This window comes from Oncorhynchus masou, chromosome 22 (genome assembly GCF_036934945.1).
Source record: "Oncorhynchus masou masou isolate Uvic2021 chromosome 22, UVic_Omas_1.1, whole genome shotgun sequence".
Taxonomy (NCBI): domain Eukaryota; kingdom Metazoa; phylum Chordata; class Actinopteri; order Salmoniformes; family Salmonidae; genus Oncorhynchus; species Oncorhynchus masou.
In genome coordinates, this window is record NC_088233.1 from 18074453 (window position 1) to 18096863 (window position 22411).

At 40.1% G+C, this 22411-nt stretch overlaps 1 protein-coding gene across 1 annotated transcript in view; it reads right to left on the reverse strand.

Moving 5' to 3' along the window:
• The window catches only part of LOC135508787 (polypeptide N-acetylgalactosaminyltransferase 18-like), a 93568-nt gene extending 73152 nt beyond the window's left edge, over positions 1-20416 (reverse strand). Inside the window, exon 1 of the mRNA XM_064929006.1 lies at positions 20179-20416. Coding sequence (XP_064785078.1) covers positions 20179-20416 — 238 coding nt within the window. The remainder of the gene's footprint in view (positions 1-20178) is intronic.
• Between the last annotated feature and the right edge of the window lie 1995 nt (positions 20417-22411).

Genomic DNA, 22411 nt, shown 5'->3' on the forward strand with positions numbered 1-22411 from the left:
CCATGGATACCCATTTCCTAAAGCTCCCAATGAACAGGTCTTGTCCTGAGACAGTTTGCAACTCGGTAGTGAGTGTTGCAACCGAGGACAGACAGTTTTTACATGCTATGCGCTTCAGCACTAGGTGGTCTCATTCTGTGAGCTTGTGTGGCCTACCACTTCGCGGCTGAGATGTTGTTGCTCCTAGACGTTTCCATTTCACAATAACAGCCCTTACAGTTGACCGGGTCAGCACTAGCAGGGCAGAAATTTGACAAACTGACTTGTTGGAAAGGTGGCATCCTATGACAGTGCCACGTTGAGTCACTGAGCTCTTCAGTATGGGCCATTCTACTGCCAAATGTGTGTTCTATGGAGTCTGCATGGCTGTGCTCTCAATTTTATACACCTGTCAGCAACGTGTGTGGCTGAAATAACCAAAGTCACTGATTTGAAGGGGTCAAACTTTTTTAACAAATCAAAAACTGAAAAATTGGGCGTGCAAAATTATTCAGCCCCTTAAGTTAATACTTTGTAGCGCCACCTTTTGCTGCGATTACAGCTGTAAGTCGCTTGGGGAATGTCTCTATCAGTTTTGCACATCGAGAGACTGACATTTTTTCCCATTCCTCCTTGCAAAACAGCTCGAGCTCAGTGAGGTTGGATGGAGAGCATTTGTGAACAGCAGTTTTCAGTTCTTTCCACAGATTCTCGATTGGATTCAGGTCTGGACTTTGACTTGGCCATTCTAACACCTGGATATGTTTATTTTTGAACCATTCCATTGTAGATTTTGCTTTATGTTTTGGATCATTGTCTTGTTGGAAGACAAATCTCCGTCCCAGTCTCAGGTCTTTTGCAGACTCCATCAGGTTTTCTTCCAGAATGGTCCTGTATTTGGCTCCATCCATCTTCCCATCCATTTTAACCATCTTACCTGTCCCTGCTGAAGAAAAGCAGGCCCAAACCATGATGCTGCCACCACCATGTTTGACAGTGGGGATGGTGTGTGTTCAGGGTGATGAGCTGTGTAGCTTTTACGCCAAACATAACGTTTTGCATTGTTGCCAAAAAGTTCAATTTTGGTTTCATCTGACCAGAGCACCTTCTTCCACATGTTTGGTGTGTCTCCCAGGTGGCTTGTGGCAAACTTTAAACAACACTTTTTATGGATATCTTTAAGAAATGGCTTTCTTCTTGCCACTCTTCCATAAAGGCCAGATTTGTGCAATATACGACTGATTGTTGTCCTATGGACAGTCTCCCACCTCAGCTGTAGATCTCTGCAGTTCATCCAGAGTGATCATGGGCCTCTTGGCTGCATCTCTGATCAGTCTTCTCCTTGTATGAGCTGAAAGTTTAGAGGGACGGCCAGGTCTTGGTAGATTTGCAGTGGTCTGATACTCCTTCCATTTCAATATTATCGCTTGCACAGTGCTCCTTGGGATGTTTAAAGCTTGGGAAATCTTTTTGTATCCAAATCCGGCTTTAAACTTATTCACAACAGTATCTCGGACCTGCCTGGTGTGTTCCTTGTTCTTCATGATGCTCTCTGCGCTTTTAACGGACCTCTGAGACTATCACAGTGCAGGTGCATTTATACGGAGACTTGATTACACACAGGTGGATTGTATTTATCATCATTAGTCATTTAGGTCAACATTGGATCATTCAGAGATCCTCACTGAACTTCTGGAGAGAGTTTGCTGCACTGAAAGTAAAGGGGCTGAATAATTTTGCACGCTCAATTTTTCAGTTTTTGATTTGTTAAAAAAGTTTGAAATATCCAATAAATGTCGTTCCACTTCATGATTGTGTCCCACTTGTTGTTGATTCTTCACAAAAAAATACAGTTTTATATATTTATGTTTGAAGCCTGAAATGTGGCAAAAGGTTGCAAAGTTCAAGGGGGGCGAATACTTTCGAAAGGCACTGTATATAGATCTGTGCATTTTGAACAACAGCATAAATACACCTATTTCACATTTGCATGTCAAAAACCAAAACACCACTGCTACACATGCTGCCACTGTTTTGAACAGATTAATCAAATCATCAAATCAAATGTTATTGTTCACATATACATGGTTAGCAGATGTTAATGTGAGTGTAGCGAAATGCTTGTGCTTCTAGTTCTGATCATGCAGTAATATCTAACAAGTAATCTAACAATTTCACAACAGCTACCTTACACGTAAAGGAATGAATAAGAATATGTACATAAAAATATATGGATGAGCGATGGCCGAAAGGCATAGGCAAGATGCAGTAGATGGTATAGAGTACAGAATATACATATGAGATGAGTAATGTAGGATATGTAAACATATATAAAGTGGCATTGTTTAAAATGGCTATTGATACATTTATTACATCCAATTTTTAATTATTAAAGTGGCTAGAGATGAGTCAGTATGTTGGCAGCAGCCACTCAATGTTAGTGATGGCTGTTGAACAGTCTAATGGCCTTGAGATAAAAACAGCTTCTGTCTCTCGGTCCCAGCTTTGATGCACCTGTACTGACCTCGCCTTCTAGATGATAGGGGGTGAACAGGCAGTGGCTCGGGTGGTTGTATATTTAAAACCAAATACTTTTAGATTCCTACTCATGTAGTATTTTACTAGGTGACTCACTTTTCCTTGAGTCATTTTATATTAAAAAAGTTATCTTTACTTTTACTTAAGTATGACAATTGGGTACTTTTTCAACCACTGCTATTTAGACCGAGCAGCCAGCTCATGAAAGAATGCACCAGGGACAATGCAACAAGCATGCTGAACACACATGATCTAACTGGGCTAGCTAGCGAGCTAACATAATGTCACAAAGCATGATGCGCTAGCCAGTTAACTTTCATTCTGAAATGACTTCATATTTCTAAGTTATTCAGATATTAGTTAAGAAAGACTTAAAATTGACATGGGAGCTAATTAGCTAGCAAACTAACAGCTAGCTATAGTTATCAAAAAGGTAGATGACTGGTTAATCTGACCCCTCCCCCCCAAAAAAAATCTACAAAACTATTTATCAAAATTACTGTAGCTGGCGAATTAATTGTATCATGCTTTGTGATAAACAGCATAAAACCAGGTGTTAGTCCACAGAACCCCACCACCTACAGTAAAAACCGATGAACAACATGGGGGGGAAACAATCCAATTGGCCAGCCACCGTCATTTTTTTTTGTCCTACCAGAGCCGCAATTTCATTGGGGCAGTTCTCCCTCATAGCAAATAGCTGGAAAAACAATCCAAGCATTGTTCACACGGCCTATATGCCCACTGTAGCAGTCACTGAGGGGCAGAGTAGTACCTGAACAGCTTGTTTTGAACAATATATTTGTACCCCTTATATGTTATAGAACATTTTCCAAATTAAAAAAATGTAAGCTGAAATATCATAATTGGATAAGTCTCCACCCCCCAAGTTAATACTTGGTGGAAGCACCTTTGGCACCCATCACAGCTGTGAATAATTTTTGTTAAGATTCTACCGACTTTGCACCTCTTAGGGTAACATATATCCATCATTTTTGTCAGAATTGCTCAGGCTCAGTGAATTGGGTTGGGGATCATTGATGGATAGGGATACTTTGTATTTTCAAGTATTGTGGTGCTAGCATCATGTTACGGGTATGCATGTCGTCGGCAGGGACTGGTGAGCTTGTCAGGATCAAAATAAATATGAAAAGCGCAAAGCTCAAGTCTTCTGAAAACCTGACCCTGGAATAAAGTTGTATTTTTCAGCAAGACAATTGCAAAACAATGTATGCTAAAGACTCACCAGAATGGGTTTCCAAGAGGTGTTAAAAGTTCCTGAGTAGTCTAGTCTGTCTTAACTGAAATTTGCTTGAAAATCGGAGACAAGGTTTGAATATTGCTGTCCATCAATGACTCCCAACCAAATGTACTGAGCCTTATCAATGTTGACAAAAAAATATGCATATACAGTGTGTGTACAAAACATTTGGAACTGCTCTTTCCATTACGTAGCTTTCACTTGGGTTCACCTGGTCAGTCTATGATCCCTTATTGATGTCACCTGTTAAATCCACTTCAAAATCAGTGTAGATGAGGAGGAGACAGGCTAAATAAGATTTTTTAAGCCTTGAGACATGTGTGCCATTCAGAGGGTGAAGACAAAATATTTATGTGCCTTGAACTGGGTATGGTAGTAGGTGCCAGGGTACACAAGTTTGAGTGTGTCAAGAACATGCTTCTACATCTACATTGCTTGCGGTTTGGGGTTTTAGGCTGGGTGTCTGTATAAGCACTTAGTGACATCTGCTAATGTAAAAATGACTTATAAATACATTTGATTGATTGATTGAAGAACTGCAAAGCTGCTGTGTTTGTCATGCTCAACAGTTTCCTTTGTGTATTAAGAATGATGTGAACATGCTTCCCACATTCGACACCCTGTAGAGTCCATGCCCCAACGAATTCAAGCTGTTCTGAGGGCAAAATTAGGTGCAACTCAATATTAGGAAGCTGTTCCTAATGTTTTGTACACTCAGTGTACTGTATGTTGCCCTAAGAGTTGTGCAAAGATGGTAGAATCGTAATAAAAATGATTCACAGCTGTAATGGCTGCCAAATGGTGCATTACTTAATTTTAAGGCAGATAATAGGCAGAATCTACCGCACACCCAAAGCTGATTTGTGAAAGTGATGGAGACAAAACTGGAGAAATGTGGGGGGGGGGGGGGGTCACCGCACACTTCCCGTTTCTTCAAGGCAACAAAATGTGAAAAAAGTTCAAGGGGGTGTGTACTTTCTATGCATTTTCTTGTGGTTAGAGGAATATTTTCCTTAACAGGGTAAAGGCTGACTCAAGCCACTCCAGGGACAAATACAGTTCTGCAGCAATTCAAAACATGTCACAGGCAATTATTTCTTCATTTGTGGAGGGCAAAAAGGGTCTCTTGAAGGCATCGCCAGAATGGTTTTTGATTCCAGTAAGACAAATTAAATTAGCATAAATGTCCAATTTATTTTTTTTACTCATTATCTTGTCCAAATACACTGTATGCATTCATGGGAGCAGTACACAGCATAGAATACAATATTCTGAATGTTGCTCTTAAGGCGCGCTATCACTACTGTATTCATTGAATAATGATAGCGCCTTTGGGATTCTCTCGGTAGGAAATCAAACCGCATAATCTTGTGATGCTATGAGCCATGTCTCATTAGAAGCTCCTGGAAAATAAAACAATCCACAAAAACATGTCTGAAAATGTAATGGTAATGGAAAATAATCCTTCTTTGGCTATTAGCCTATAGTAGGCACTCCTACTTGACCAAGGACATCTCATTCTCTCTGTGCTATATCCTGTGTAGAACAGAGTAGCTCTCAAACTCATCTATTCACCGACGGCTCTACTAACCTGGTCCCCTTTCCATCCGTTACAGAAAAATAAGCTGTCAAAGCTACCTCGTAATATATTGCAATGTGTTCTCAGTGCAATTCGTATTATTCTGTATGTAAATCTGTGACCCTCCATTTAGTATGACATATTACGTTACATTATGAATGGAATAGCAGTCATACAAAATGAGACGAATTATAGGATGCATAGTGTCATACATCGAACCCAGTCGTACAATAGCATTTTAATTGGATGATGTAACTGATTATACATATTGGAGGATGTATAGTATTATACAGCTTTCTCTGAAACAAGGTTGCTTGTTGCGCCATTACAAAGGAGAATTACGGGGAGAATTTACACTACCGTTCAAAAGTTTGGGGTCACTTAGAAATGTACTTGTTTCTGAAAGAAAAACACATTTTTGTCCATTAAAACAACATCAAATTGATCAGAAATATAGTGTAGACCTTGTTAATGTTGTAAAAGACTATTGTAGCTGGAAATGGCTGATTTGTAATGGAATATCTACATAGGCATACAGAGGCCCATTATCAGCAACCATCACTCCAGTGTTCCAATGGCATGTTGTGTTAGCTAATCCAAGTTTATCATTTTAAAAGGCTAATTGATCATTAGAAAACCCTTTTGCAATTACATTAGCACAGCTGAAAACTGTTGTATTGATTAAAAAAGCAATACAACTGGCAATCTTTAGACTAGTTGAGTATCTGGAGCATCAGTATTTGTGGGTTCGATTACAGGCTCAAAATGGCTAGAGACAAAGAACTTTCTAATGAAACCCGTCAGTCTATTCTTGTTCTGAGAAATGAAAGCTATTCCATGCGAGAAATTGCCAAGAAACTGAAGATCTCGTACAACACTGTACTACTCCCTTCACAGAACAGTGCAAACTGGCTCTAACCAGAAGAGGAGTGGGAGGCCCCGGTGCACAACTGACCAAGAGGACAAGTACATTTGAGTGTCTAGTTTGAGAAACAGACGCCTCACAAGTCCTCAACTTGCAGCTTCATTAAATCGTACCTGCAAAACACCAGTCTCAACGTCAACAGTGAAGAGGCGACTCCGGGATTCTGGCCTTCTAGGCAGAGTTCCTCTGTCCAGTGTGTATTCTTTTGCCCATCTTAATATTTTATTTTTATTGGCCAGTCTGAGATATGGCTTTTTCTTTGCAACTCTGCCTAGAAGGCCAGCATCCCGGAGTCACCTCTTCACTGTTGATGTTAAGACTGGTGTGGGGGGGAGTAGGTAGGCATGTGGGTGTGTGCGTGTTTGTTTAGTCGTTTGCTTTGTTCCTCTCGACTTTATCCCGGTCTGTACGTTGCTACTTATCCCTGATGAGTCTTAGAGATGAGAACTCTCGCACTTCTCACTGGTTTATCTAGCACTCCACACAGGCTCTCTCGGTTTGCCTAATTAATCTGGAGTTACATCCCATTGCTTCTAATTACAAGGTTAATACTATAATCCAGGAGAGAATATGGTAATTATTATAGCCTTGTGCTGTTTGGGCTTCATCTGTGAACCATATATAATAGCAGTTTCACCCTCACAATCTGTGGTAGAAGTCATGACAGCAGGAGGAGCAGGACGGTGTGTTCATGAGACTCAGATGATTCATCTGGCTCTCTCAGAATAAGTGGATTTTTCTTTTCATACACAGAAATGACTCTTTTTCAACCACACTTGACTTATGGTGGGATGCTGAGTGAGCCAAAACAGACCTCTCCTCCTCCTATTGTCAATGTGCTTACTGTCACAGCTTGACAGTCACAGGCTGGTTTGTCTGAGCTCAGAAGAGACCTGACATACAGGACATACATACAGGAAGTACGAAGCACCATACAACATTGCTCATGTCAAATGGAAGGCACAATTGAACACGTAAGATCAATGAACTAACTAATCAATTAAGTTAAATCTTAACAGATGGATATTTACATCTTAAACAATAATACCATTCAAAGAAACCATGAACTATACACAATGTCAGTTTGTTTGTCAGATCTAACATCATAATCTACTAATTCCACACAGCACAGTCTACCACAGCAGGGACATTGGAGCCCAACCCCCAAGGAGAGGCTCAGAACAAAAATAAAGTTGTCATCATCAAGGAGCTGCCATGGGTCAATAGATCATCTGACCATCCAGTCCTCATGGTACTCATTCACACTCTGGGCATGTGGCTTTGAACTCTCCCTCTCGACAGCCTCTCATTGACCACAATTAACTTCCCTAGAATGCAAGTTCCAGCCAGTGAACGCTTTTCTGCAATTACTTTTCTGTTGAACAAATGTTCTCATAGAAACATTTTAAAATGTAGTATTTTGGTATGCTGGCAGTATAAAAATAAGTAATCCTCTGCTTGCCCTATACAGTGGGGCAAAAAAGTATTTAGTCAGCCACCAATTGTGCAAGTTCTCCCACTTAAAAAGATGAGAGGCCTGTAATTTATCATCATAGGTACACTTCAACTATGACAGACAAAATTAGAAGAAGAGAAATCCAGAAAATCACATTGTAAGATTTTTAAATGAATTTATTTGCAACTTATGGTGGAAAATAAGTATTTGGTCAATAGCAAAAGTTTATCTCAATACTTTTCTGTAAGTCTTCACAAGGTTTTCACACACTGTTGCTGGTATTTTGGCCCATTCCTCCATGCAGATCTCCTCTAGAGGAGTGATGTTTCGGGGCTGTTGCTGGGCAACACGGACTTTCAACTCCCTCCAAAGATCTTCTATGGGGTTGAGATCTGGAGACTGGCTAGGCCACTCCCGGACCTTGAAATGCTTCTTACGAAGCCACTCCTTCGGGTTGTGTGTGTGGGATCATTGTCATGCTGAAAGACCCAGCCATGTTTCATCTTCAATGCCCTTGCTGATGGAAGGAGGTTTTCACTCAAAATCTCATGATACATGGCCCCATTCATTCTTTCCTTTACACGGATCAGTCATCCTGGTCCCTTTGCAGAAAAACAGCCCCAAAGCATGATGTTTCCACCCCCATGCTTCACAGTAGGTAAAGTGTTCTTTGGATGCAATTCAGCATTCTTTGTCCTCCAAACACGACGAGTTGAGTTTTTACCAAAAAGTTATATTTTGGTTTCATCTGACCATATGACATTCTCCCAATCTTCTTCTGAATCATCCAAATGCTCTCTAGCAAACTTCAGACGGGCCTGGACATGTACTGGCTTAAGCAGGGGGACACGTCTGGCACTGCAGGACTTGAGTCCCTGCGGGCGTAGTGTGTTACTGATGGTAGGCTTTGTTACTTTGTTCCCAGCTCTATGCAGGTCATTCATTAGGTCCCCCCGTGTGGTTCTGGGATATTTGCTCACCGTTCTTGCGATCATTTTGACCCTACGGGGTGAGATCTTGCTTGGAGCCCCAGATCGAGGGAGATTATCAGTGGTCTTGTATGTCTTCCATTTCCTAATAATTGCTCCCACAGTTGATTTCTTCAAACCAAGCTGCTTACCTATTGCAGATTCAGTCTTCCCAGCCTGGTGCAGGTCTACAATTTTGATTCTGGTGTCCTTTGACAGCTCTTTGGTCTTGGCCATAATGGAATTTGGAGTGTGAGTGTTTGAGGTTGTGGACAGGTGTCTTTTATACTGATAACAAGTTCAAACAGGTGCCATTAATACAGGTAACAAGTGGAGGACAGAGGAGCCTCTTAAAGAAGAAGTTACAGGTCTGTGAGAGCCAGAAATCTTGCTTGTTTGTAGGTGACCAAATACTTATTTTCCAACATAATTTGCAAATAAATTCATTTAAAAATCCTACAATGTGATTTTCTGGATTTTTTTCCCTCATTTTGTCTGTCATAGTTGAAGTGTACCTATGATGAAAATTACAGGCCTCTCATCTTTTTAAGTGGGAGAACTTGCACAATTGGTGGCTGACTAAATACTTTTTTGCCCCACTGTCGGTCAGAGATTCTAATTTATAGAATTGTGCTTTGTATTTTATATGCTGCCTTACACAGTGAATAAGCAAATCATTCCTCTGGTGGTCCTGGGTAGTTTGTGGGCATAGAAAAATACTTCATTGCCAATGGAAAATTAGAAACTATTTCATTTAGCAGCAAGAGAGACTTTATTAACATAGTCTGTTGAGCTGGGAACTTGGATTCTTCACAATTTACAGAATGACTTCTCAGAAAACGCTCCATATATTTGGACAAAACAATCACCTACTGTCTCTGGCTGTGAAACATCAATTTACTTTTAACATTTATTTTTTAACTATGGGGATTAATGTCAATAATCAGTGCAGTGCAGCATAGATGGGTGGACAGGCAGATTTATCCAGTACACGGCAAAGAGAAAAGCCTTAGCTTCAGCTACAGAGCATGTGAGAGCTTAGAGCAAGCATAACTTGAAGCATAACACCCATTAAAAACCTCCTCCTGGTTTATTTGCCATTCACGGTTAGAATATAATAAAACCATGGGGAGTTACTAGCACTAACGACTAAAAACAGCTTCAATGGAATCAAATGTTTCACGACCTAGTTCTCTTTCAAATCAAGCAACATTCACAGTTGACAGGCTGGGGGCATCTATAGCAAAGCCTCCCTTCCTGAGCACATCTGCATCTCACAGCCAGATTACCCCAACATAATCTACTGTGAAATCCATCTAGTCAAAAATGACACGTGTTTTATGATCTTTTGATTGTGCATATTCAGCAGTATATCCAGCTGTGAGAGCCTAATTTGATCACTGACCTCTAAAGGAGAACGGCATTTCAATGTACACATCAATGGAGGAAATTCCCAGTTCCCTTATAACCTTTACTTCTCAAAGCCCATCACGAGGCGTTTCATATTTGTAATGAGAGAAAAACTTTGCTAGAAACAAGATTGAACTTTACATTTCTCCTAGCTGCTTGTAATCACTGGATTCAGTCGGATCGGCGTCAACCTTAATGTGGAGGGATGCACTCGCATCATAATCTATATAATCATAGACCAATCAAGCGAGATTAACAGGGAACGGCCTTGATATCCCACTCTTCCTTTGTCTTTCCTGTTGCCTACAAGTGGAAAACATAGCGTATCATCTGGTCTCACAATCTAACAAACCCCCTCTCCTCATTAACAGCTGGGAATGAGGAAATCTAAATCCCAGCTCAATAGGAAATACAGATCTATCTATTCATGGGCAATACCACACCAAAAATATTTTCTGCTCCTTCTGGTATCTCAGAATGTTCTGGCAATTCTCACATCGAAACTTAAAAAAGGGAGGAACAATGTTTGAAATATTTTACATTTGTATCAAACTATTTGAGAAAATCACGACCTATACATAGCTTTTGTGATCTACCTATGATCTGTGAAACGTAAATGATACAGAAAACAACTTGATATCATTATACTCCTTAGTATGCTATGCAATATGGAATAAGTATGATATCAAATGGGCTATCTGCTAATTCTGAAGGTATGATGCATTTTCTGAGCACCACCAACACAGTGAAAGGGAAAATGGAATCAAAAGGCGCATCCTCTGTGACTTGCTGAATGTGCAAAATCCTAAAGGATTTCTATGTACATGTATAACAATGGGTCATATCATTAAAAGTACCCATTTTTTTTGTTTGTCACATGCACCGAATACAACAAGTGTAGACATTTATAGACCTTGGTGAAATTCTTACTTACAAGCCCTTAACCAACAATGCAGTTAAGAAAAATACCTACAAGAAATAAAAGAAACAATTGAAGAGCAGCAGTAAACTAACAATAGCGAGGCTACATACAGGGGTACCGGTACAGAGTCAATGTGCGGGGGCAGCGGTTAGTCGAGGTAAAATGTACACGTAGGTAGAGTTATTAAAGTGACTATGCATAGATGATAAACAGAGAGCAGCAGCATAGGGGGAGGGGGGCAATGCAAATAGTCTAGATGCTCAGGAGTCTCATGGCTTGGGGGTAGGACCTTTTTAGAAGCCTCTTGGACCTAGACTTGGCGCTTTGGTATCGCTCGTTGTGTGGTAGCAGAGAGAACAGTCTATGACTGTGGTGGCTGGAAAAGGGTTTTGATAGAACTTTGGCAGGGTCGATAAATAATACCAAATTATTTCACAGCACTGATATAAAGATGGTACTTATTTTCTTTTGAAAAATGCTCTCTGTACAGCCAAATCAAGACCTTTTAAAACAGCTGATTGAAGAAAATGACATTGTCTTTCAAAACATAGGCCTTCTATTTCAAGTACCACAGCATTCCCTTTCTACAGATTCCATCTCCTTTGTGATTATGACTTCTTTTCAGTTTCCAATAAAAGGCTCCCGGAGAATGAAATGATGTGAAAGGGTGTTGTGTGTCACCTTAAAGCAGCCATACAAATGCATTGAAAAACAAGGCAAAGTAGCAAAGATCTTCCTCAGGCACATTAAAATTACACAAGTCAAGCAAAAGAGACATAATGAGCTGACCCAAAATAAATTACTGGCACTGCAGCGCACTTGAAAGAGGTGAATGTAAAAATCCCTGATAAGATTGTCATAGTATTCCAACACCATGCTGATCCCTTCTAGGAGTAGGAGTGAGGAAATGGAATGAAAAAGAATGTCATTTCTGTTCGATGCAGCATTATTCTCCATGAAGACACAACAAACGATCAGCTGCTTTCCTGTTGCTCCCCCCTTTTTCCTCAGTCACTTTTACCTACAGTTTATAATACTCTCCCATTTCATTTTGAAGCTCTCAATACTGTTGTAATGAAACCATGGGCAACTAAAATGTTGGTGAGAGACGGTCATATTCTAGATAGTTCATTCTGGGCATATTGCGGTAGCAATTGAATGGAATGTTTGCAAGTGGCCACTTGAAACCTGAGGAATAATGTGTGCTGCAAGAGCGAGTCATCAGTGTGGTAACTATGGCCAGAGCGTTTCCAGGGCGACCTCTGCTAAATCTGGACCAACAGAGTGAATTGAACTAAGATCAGTTTATGTCAGACTCAATAAGGGAGGATGTGCTGGTAATTGAAATGTCCTCATCTGCTTCAAGCCTGAGTGGTGCAGCGGTCTAAGGCACTGCATCTCAGTGTTAGAGGTGTCACTACAGACCCTGGTTCAATCCCTGGCTGTATCACAACCGGACGTGATCGTGAGTCCCATAGGGCGGCAAACAATTGGCACAATTGGTTAGGGGAGGGTTTGGTCGAGGTAGGCCGTCAATGTAAATAAGAATTGTTCTTCACTGACTTGCCTCGCTAAATATTTTTTAAATGAATAAAATAAAGTAAAGCACTGCCTCGTCACAGGATACAAACTCGGAGCAGGCTGCCGCACCGTGTCATTCTTCTCAGATGACAATGTAATCAGACATTTCAGACAAGCGTGAAAACCGGACTCCCTGCTTTTAATGGATTCTGAGGAAATAAGCCCCTCTCAGGCAGAAGTCACTGACACTTATCTTACAAACAGGAGGGAGGGTCCAAGCGAAATGTAGATGCCCTGATCTGTGTGGTCTGATTTCATAAAAAGTGTGCTTTCGCCTTACGCAATGATTACTTTGTTAAGTTTATGATTACTTTATGAAAGCTGTCACATTAACTGTATCCCCAAAATTGTATATATAGCACCAAAATGTTTTACTTTGCACTATTACACTGGTAAAAAAACAACTAGTTCTTAGATACAGCACGTATGAAAAAAATATGCAGTCTGCTCTGATGTATGTTCCAGAGCAGTGGTATTCAAAGTTGAGGTTGTGACTGCTAGTGGGGTCGTGGGGAAACAAAAAATGAAGAGTACAGATTATTTTATGGGACAATATACAAAAGTTGAGAATGATAATTTGAAAAATACAATATTAATGAGAAAATGTATTTACTAATTTTGATAAGAGATGAAAATGCAATGACTGAAGGTTATTGTTGATGGGTCGTTTTTTTACACACTATTTTTTTTACAAACTTGGTGACACATTGCTTAGTTAAGAGCGAGACATGCATACTTTATGCACAAGGAATCCTCCCCCCTACTCTGAAGGAGGTGGGTGTGGAGTGGGTCATAACTCTAAAATGCTACTGACTGTCTCCTATGGAGGGTGAGTCCATTATGAACCTCCCAAGGGGGGTTCTGGATCAACTGCAGTGGCAGTCCCTCTTATCTTTAATTAAAAGATGAGCGTTATAGGTCTAGTGAGGGCCAATCCAGCAGCTGAGAGGACCCTTCTGCATTTTAATCATTTGGCGCGGGCCTCAACGTTCCCTGTCAGCTTGCCTTGGGAACAGGGTTGGGTGGTATCTAATAGGAAACATTCTTAACCTTCTAATGCAAGACCTGACATTTCTTCTACTGTACACATAAAGCACAACTGCAGTCATGTACAGAATGTTTGATGAACAGGCACTCACACACACGAGAGCCAACACACCCTTTAGTCTACTGCAAAGATGTGAAACTCCATGGCATCTCTCGTTTTATCATAAAGGGCAAAATTGGACATAGACCTACACATTTTGGGGATTAAAGGTCTTTTAAGGTCCCACAGTTTGTCAAGTGATCTCCTCAGCTCCCTGCTAACAGATATCATTGACAACATAAACAGACCCATTCACAAGAATATAACATGGCACCAGCTACAGGGGTGCATCTATGGGAGTTCTTGCCAAATGCTCCAAGTGCTAAATTTACTCATCAGCTCACCACCAGCATTTGAGTCACTCAGCACCCTGACCTCCAGTGTGAAGTGCACTATTTCCTAGCTATTTGTATATGTCCATCACATTGTATTAGTGAAAACTATTAATCCTCTTTTAGCATGGTGCTTAAAGCATTGCTTAACTCCTCTAACTGTACTTGGACAGGACAATATCAAATACTTTGAATTTAACACGATGTGGTTAAGATTGATAATCACATTACATGGAATAATTTTGATTATATTTTATTTTATAGTAGGTCACCTAAATTTAAACACATTTTCAGGATGGAAAACCGTTCTTCAGTGTAAACTTTAAAACGACTAAAACCAGATAGAGTATGTAGAAAGGATAATGGACCTACAGATTTAAAAACATAATCTTTGAGAACTAACAAATCACCTAAATAAAAGCTAGACAGTGAGGGAGAATTGAAAATTCCCAAAAAACAATGAATTTAAAAGGTATAGAATTTGTTATTATGTTTGAGCAAACGACCATGGCACCAGCCATGGCAAAATGCATTGAATTACAGGAAATTTGCATCAAAACAGCAAAAATGTCTCTCAGCTCCATGGAGAAATTAGAAATATTGCAGGAAATTGGCTTAAAAATGCAACAATTTCTCTACACCGCCAAGATGAGGTCCAAAACAATTCTTTAAAATTCAGCCGCACAGACTGCACTCCATGCCATGCCCACCATCTAAGCCCAATTTTGATCCAGAAATCCCTGAGTACATTATTTCCTGAATTATAGTTGCTCCGGTATAGTATGCATTGGTTAGAGCTCAATGTTAAATTTAAATCTCCCTGCCATCATCTGTAAGCCAATATGACACCGATGTCTATGAAAACTTGCTAATCAACGTGGAGGTACACAACACACTCCCCTCGTCGTGAACCGTCTAAACGTTAACAAGAACCACTATTCCAGATTTTTTGACAGGGTCATAAGCATTAGGGTGGTCAGAATGATTTTGGCCCAAACCTCTCAAAATCTAGACGTCGGATTAAACAAGGCTACAGTGTCCAGAAGGTGCCCATTAGACTTAGATCCATGTGGACTGAATAAGCTTGTAGGTACAACAGATTTTTATTAAAATTCACCATTTACCAGTCTCACATGCACATTTCTGCCCAATAAAAAAAAAAAAAACATGTGCTACCTTTTTGTAACATTTCTGACAATGCTAACATCTTTTCAGCCAAATCTCAGAGTTCTAACGCCACGTGCAACTCGGTAGCTGCGCAACAGTAGCAGCTAACTAGTAGAAGGCTAGCAGCTGTAGCTAGCTAGCTTACACCAGTTGGATGAGAAGCAAATAGTGTTTTCACGATACCAGAATTTTGACTTTGATACCAGGTTAAGTATCGCAATACTTGATACCAACATGATACCAGGGCAAAATAAGAAGGCATATTGGCCAGTCACAGAATGCCATTTGATCCAGACAGATAAGCTACTGCTCTGTTCAATTGTTAGGCATCTTTTGAGTTCAATATCATTACATTTCTATATATTTTTTTATTTTTCCAACAGCCATGTATGCATTAATGACTCAATTATACAAACAATTTGAATTTGTTTTTACCAAGTTAAGTTATTACCATTATGTAGTTATTTGAAAGGTAAATCTCTATTGATATAGTGGATAAATCAAGACGTAACATAGGCCTAACCACAATACAGGTGAATGCATATTCAATAGGTGTGCGCATGCATTGCATTATTTCACTTGTTTTAGCTCATTTCACGGAGCTACAAATGTCAAGCAATCCATTTCCCTTCGATTTGGGACTTCTATTATTGTACTGATCAACAAAAGAAAAATGTGCGCTCTCATTCACGAGGCAGTCAGTTCATGGAGGCAATGGGGGAGAAAGACCAAATAAGTGAATGAATAAAGTTGAAGGCAATCAGCTTTGAAATTAGCACATTTTTCATTATGGTTTATAACAAACAAAGTACTAGGGTAGTGAATTGATGTTAGCTTTATCTGTCAGCTAGCATGGAAAGTTTGCCTACAAAGCTGGAAGCTACCTGTATCTTCATCCACTATAAAGTCTATGGACATTGTTTTGCAAACAGCAATTAACAGTTTTAACATTTCTACATGCAGTGTCACATTATTAAAGTGTTTTAACTTCACTGCATCATGAGTGGGGAGCTAACATGATGCATGCCAGACTCCCAGTGCAGGATAGCAACGAGTAAGTGGAGGGGTCGGCTGAGCTAATAGACAGGCTTGATTCGTGAGACACAGACAGAAGTGCCGAAAGTAACACATTCTAGTACCAAACCATCTTCATGTACTAGTATCGAAAAAGTAACGAAGCGTCGATATACCGTGCAACACTAGAAGTAAAAGGTAGGTAACTAGCTAGCTAGGTATATTTTGCCATGGAAGTATTTTCATAGGTCTGAAGTCAGCTGTGTAAACTGCTGTAATCGGTGCTAAAACAAATAAGATAGCGAAAGTCCATGTTTGCTATTATAGCCAGTTAGATACACCAAATTTCGGGAGGTTTGGAAAAACGGTCACGTTGCTAATTTATAATACACGCACACCAGAACAGATACATCGTGGTTAGAACATCCAGCGCAAATTCTAGCCCTTACCTTATGCATTAATTCAGTTCCCTCTGTCAATTACATTTTCTTCTTGTCATTAGAACACAAGTTACTTTTCAATGTGTTACCGAAAACCTGAATTTTCCATCCACAAGTATAAATAAAGTAGCAGGGGTGCGGATTGCACATAAGCATCCAGGTAAAACAACATAAGGATCATTGCTTGCGAGACCTGTGCGCAGTCAAAAGAAAATGTCATGCTTGCTAACTTGGTTAGCTATGTGATGAATTAAACCGTTTTAACCCATCAACTGTTTTAGACTTTACATTTCTTACCAAGCAAGATAAAAACGTTCCACCAGTACTGAGTTAATTAACAAAAACATTTTTGCAACAAACGCATGCTGTCATCACCAGACTTTCCATTTAAGTAGTTTCAAGTTGACGCATCTATAACAGGGGTCGTAGCGTAACGGTTAGTGTCACTGCTCTGGGTTCGCCTACTGAAGTGGATATTTCGACCATTCTATTTCGTATTTTTATTTTACACCACCCTCCCTTTCCCGACACACAGGCGCACCAGTTGAGTGCTTATTTTCATTAATTAGGTGTCTCTTAAAAGAGCCTTTGGGTTTGTTGGGCATTGTCAAGTGGCAAAAAACAGGGAGTGTGACGTGTACTAGTGCGAAAGGTAGAGAGACCAGCTCTCAAACTCTCAAGAAAGACGTTGTTGCCCTCATCCATCAGATGCATGCCATCCTTACAGTACAAATGCATGCGATAAGTTGTACAGGTTGTAAACATTCCTCCTTTTCAGGTGCCTCTGTCATTTGAGAAATTTGTCAAGCTGCCCCATGTGGCGCTGACAAACGACTTACGTTTATTCATGTGCACACATTACTTCGCACACTATCAGTAGCACTTATGCACGGGCTGTTCCATATCTGTGAGTAATCCTATCTGTTTTCATATTTATACTGCCATTTACAAAATGTGGGGATGTGTGCTCCTTTACTGGAGTTGGACAGCTGTCTACAGCATTACTAAGAACATTGGTAGCTGAAGGATTTAAAGCACCTATGCAATGTCAGATTTGTAAATATGCCTTCTTAAAAAAGTGTTTTGTACTAGTCTAATGACTTTGAAATGTACAGGTTTTTCTCAGCTGTTTGTCATTTGTCACAGTGTTTGTACCAGGAGTTACCAAATTTGCTATTGACGAGCCACAGGATTATGCAGCCTTTTTGTTCAAGCCCAGCGCTACCACACCTGATTCTACCACTCAGCTGTTCATCAAGACCTCAGCTGTTCATCCATATCTTGACAGGTAGAATCAGGTATGGTAGAACTGGGCTTGAACAAGAAAGCCTGCATAACCCTGCAGCTCTTCAAGAGCAATTGTGGCCATCCCTGAATTGTATGTAAAACATTTACGATATGAGATGAATGATTGTACATTTTGTAATAATTCACTATTGTTTACAGGTAATGTAGTACTAGGTCTTTCTTCAGTAAACTACAAAAGTACATTTTCATGTAAATAATGAGTGAAACATGATTATTTAGAGTATATTCCAGCAGCTTTCTCGATTGTCTTGTTAAGAGATCAGGGGAGGGGGAAAAATCCAGTTTACTCCATATTGTCTTCCCTCAGATCAGCTGTTGACATTAAATAAATACTAATAACTATTATTTCTGTTGCCATTATGAATTTTTTTTCATCCCCTTTTTCATGATCTCCAATTGGTAGTTACAGTTTTGTCCCATCGCTGCAACTGCCGTACGGACTCGGGAGAGGCGAAGGTCGAGAGCCATGCGTCCTCCAAAACACGACCCTGCCAAGCCGCACTGCTTCTTAACACACTGCCCGCTTAACCTGGAAGCCAGCCGCATGTATGTGTTGGGGGAAACACCGTACAACTGTCCGGGTTAGGGGAGGGTTTGGCCAGGGGGGGCTTTACTTGGCTCACCACGCTCTAGTGACTCCTTGTGGTGAGCCAGGCGCCTGTAGGCTGATTTCGGTCGTCAGTTGAACGGGGTTTCCTCCGACACATTGGTGCAGCTGTCTGGCTTCCAGGTTAAGCGAGCGGGTGTTAAGAAGTGGGGCTTTGTGGGTCATGTTTCAGAGGACGCATGACTCGACCGTCGCCTCTCCCGTGCTCGTTGGGGAGGTGCAGCAATGAGACAAGATCGTAATCACGAAATTGGGGAGAAAAAGGGGGTAAAAATTACAAACAAATAAAATATTGCCTAGCAAGTTCTCATAACTTTGCTTTACAGAGAGTAGGCTACTGAGACAGACAGTAATGTGGCGCTCAGTGGTGAGGCTGAGGCAGGCTGCAATGCATGCAGGAGGAAGCAGAGTAAACAGAGAGAGGAAGCAAGCACAGAGAGAGGTTAGTACAGTGGTTCCTAAACTTGGAGTCGGTGTACCATGTGGGATCCCCTGAGAAAATATGTACTAATCTTATCAAACAAGCTAGGAACTTTAAAAAAGCAGCCATGTTTCAATATGAACATCTCCACATGGCCTATATTCCCTATAAGCCTACATTAAAATGCAATCAATAAAGTTCTAAAAATCACCAATGCTACGTGTAAAATGTGAATAATTTCTCAGATTTCCCCCCTTTCAGTGTTATAACCAGTGGGGTAGAGAACTTAAGTAGTACTTTAACGTTTTTTTTTACTTAAGTATTTATAGATTTTTTTTTATATACATATGTTTATTTTTTTTTGGGGGGGGGGGTATCTGTACTTTACTATTTATATTTTTTGACAACTTTTACTTCACTTACATTCCTAAAGGAAATAATCTACTTTTCACTCCGTACATTTTCCCTGACACCCAAAAGTACTCATTTCATTTCGAATGTTTCGCAGGACAGAACAATGGTCCAAATCACCACGTATCAAGAGAACATCCCTGGCAGACTCACTAAACAAATGCTTAGTTTGTAAATGATGCCGGAGTGTGTTCCTGGCTATCCAAACATAAGTAAAACAATTATGCTGTGTGGTTTGCTTAATATATGCAAGTAGAAATTACATTTTTACTTTTGATACTTACGTATATTTAAAACCAAATAGTTTTCGTTTTTTTACTCAAGTATGACAATTTAGTCCTGTGTTTGTAGAACGACTGAGGTGAATGAACCTACATCAGCAAGGTGATGATGGCTAGGGTAATTTTTTCTTGTTTTTGCCCTTGTCCAAATAACATTAAAATATATATATATATTTTATAGAATTGCAGTAAATGAGCTTCAACTAAAAATATATATTATTAGTAGTAGTAGTACCCCCACCCCTTTGGACCTAACTAAAACTCAAACCCTGGTTATGGCCCTGTGTGTTATAATTTAACCTTTGTTTTTTGGAAATTATTTATCGCTGATATGAAATATACGTTCCTTGTGTTTCCAAAACCTTTCCGCAAGCGATGCATGTTAACATTTAGTCTAGAACAAGCGTCGGGGATTTTAACAAAACTCCCCTGCCAAAATATACTATCGTCCATATGCGCTAAAGGAAGTTCGTGTCTATGAATAGGCTAACCTTGGATATGTTGGTTGACCACATTTTCCAGTCGGTCCAGTCGCTCTATAATCTTCAGAGTTTCTCCCTTGTTGTCATCTTCAAACTTCCTCTCCAGTTCGGGCTCTGGGACTTTGGTGTTCACATTGGCCACATAATTAGTGATCCAGCCGACGTAGAGAAGACAGACAATATTGGTCATGCCACTCAAAATAACGCATGTCGACACCAAAGTTTTGGTTCTCCTAGAGCAGACCATCATCGCGACATCCCTCCATACGGTCCAGTGCGCATACAACCACAATAGAAAATGCTTACAAAACTCAATGACAAAACGGTAGCTTCAGTGCAGGATTATAACATTGCAGCAAAGGGCTAAAGCCTTCCAGCTGCTGAGACTGACAGCAACGCTAACACAGAAACGTAAATTAATAGATGCAATGTTCAGTACTGCATATACTGGGCACCACCTGAAAGCCGCTGCTACAAATTAATCTGAGGCACAGCGCAGGCGGCCAATGAAATCCTCTGGAAATGTACACTGCATATCCGATCATTACACAATCCAATTGGAGCGTGGGACGCGTGTTCTCCACAATTCTCTCGTCCTTCAAATAAGGGAAGGTGCCGTGAGCTTTATAGATCACCTGAGTCAAGCACATCGACCCTTTGGAATTCCATTGAAGTGTGAAACAGGTGTGTGTGTGTGTGTGTGTCTGTCTGGTGTGTGGGTAAAGATAATGTCTCAATACCGTAATAATACAATTTCATCAATAATTGACTGCGATTTTTGTAAAGGTTCTTGTCTTTATCCTCATCAATAAGATGGGACATTATGATGTAATACTTTTTGAGGCCACACGAGGCCTCATTTATAGACTTTATTGGTACCCAAGTAATTAGTAATCTAACATCAGTCCCCCCTTCACATCCAGTAAGCATACTGTATAGACGTCACAGAGTATTAAGACTGTCACAATGTTTTATTTGATTAATTAGGATCCCCATTAGCCGACAGCAATGGCGACAGCTTGTCTTACTGGGGTTCGACACATAACGAAAAATACATTATGGACAAAATTCTTTACAATTTACACTACTGTTCAAAAGTTTGGGGTCACATAGAAATGTCCTTGTTTTTGAAAGAAAATCAAAAAAAATGCCAATTAAAAGAACATCAAATTGATCAGAAATACAGTGTAGCATTGTTAATATGGCAAATGAGTATTGTAGCTGGAAACGGCAGATTTGTTATGGAATATCTACAAAGGCATACAGAGGCCCATTATCAGCAACCATCACTCCTATGTTCCAATGGCACATTGTGTTAGCTAATCCAAGTGTATCATTTTAAAAGGCTAATTGATCATTAGAAACCCCCTTTGCAACTATGTTAGTACAGCTGAAAACTTTTGTCCTGATTAAAGAAGCAATTAAACTGGCTTTCTTTAGACTAGTTGAGTATCTGCAGCATCAGCATTTGTGTGTTCGATTACAGGCTCAAAATGTCCAGAAAAAGTACTTTCTAATGAAACTCGTCAGTCCTATTCTTGTTGTGAGAAATGAAAGCTATTCCATGCGAGAAATTGCCAAGAAACTGAAGATCTGTGTACTACCTTCACAGAACAGCGCAAACTGCCTCTAACCAGAATAGAAAGAGGAGTAGGAGGCACCGGTGCACAACTGAGCAAGAGGACAAGTACATTAGAGTTTCTAGTTTGAGAAACAGACACCTCACAAGTCCTCAATTGGCAGCTTCATTAAATATTACCCGCAAAACACCAGTCTCAACGCCAACAGTGAAGAGGCAACTCCGGGATGCTGGCCTTCTAGGCAGAGTTCCTCTGTACAGTGTCTGTGTTCTTTTTCCCATCTTCTTATTGGCCAGTCTGAGATATCAAATCAAATCAAATCAAATGTATTTGTCACATACACATGGTTAGCAGATGTTAATGCGAGTGTAGCGAAATGCTTGTGCTTCTAGTTCCGACAATGCAGTAATAACCGACAAGTAATCTAACTAACAATTCCTAAACTACTGTCTTATACACAGTGTAAGGGGATAAAGAATATGTACATATGGATATATGAATGAGTGATGGTACAGAGCAGCATAGGCAATATACAGTAGATGGTATCGAGTACAGTATATACATATGAGATGAGTATGTAAACAAAGTGGCATAGTTAAAGTGGCTAGTGATACATGTATTACATAAGGATGCAGTCGATGATATAGAGTACAGTAGATACG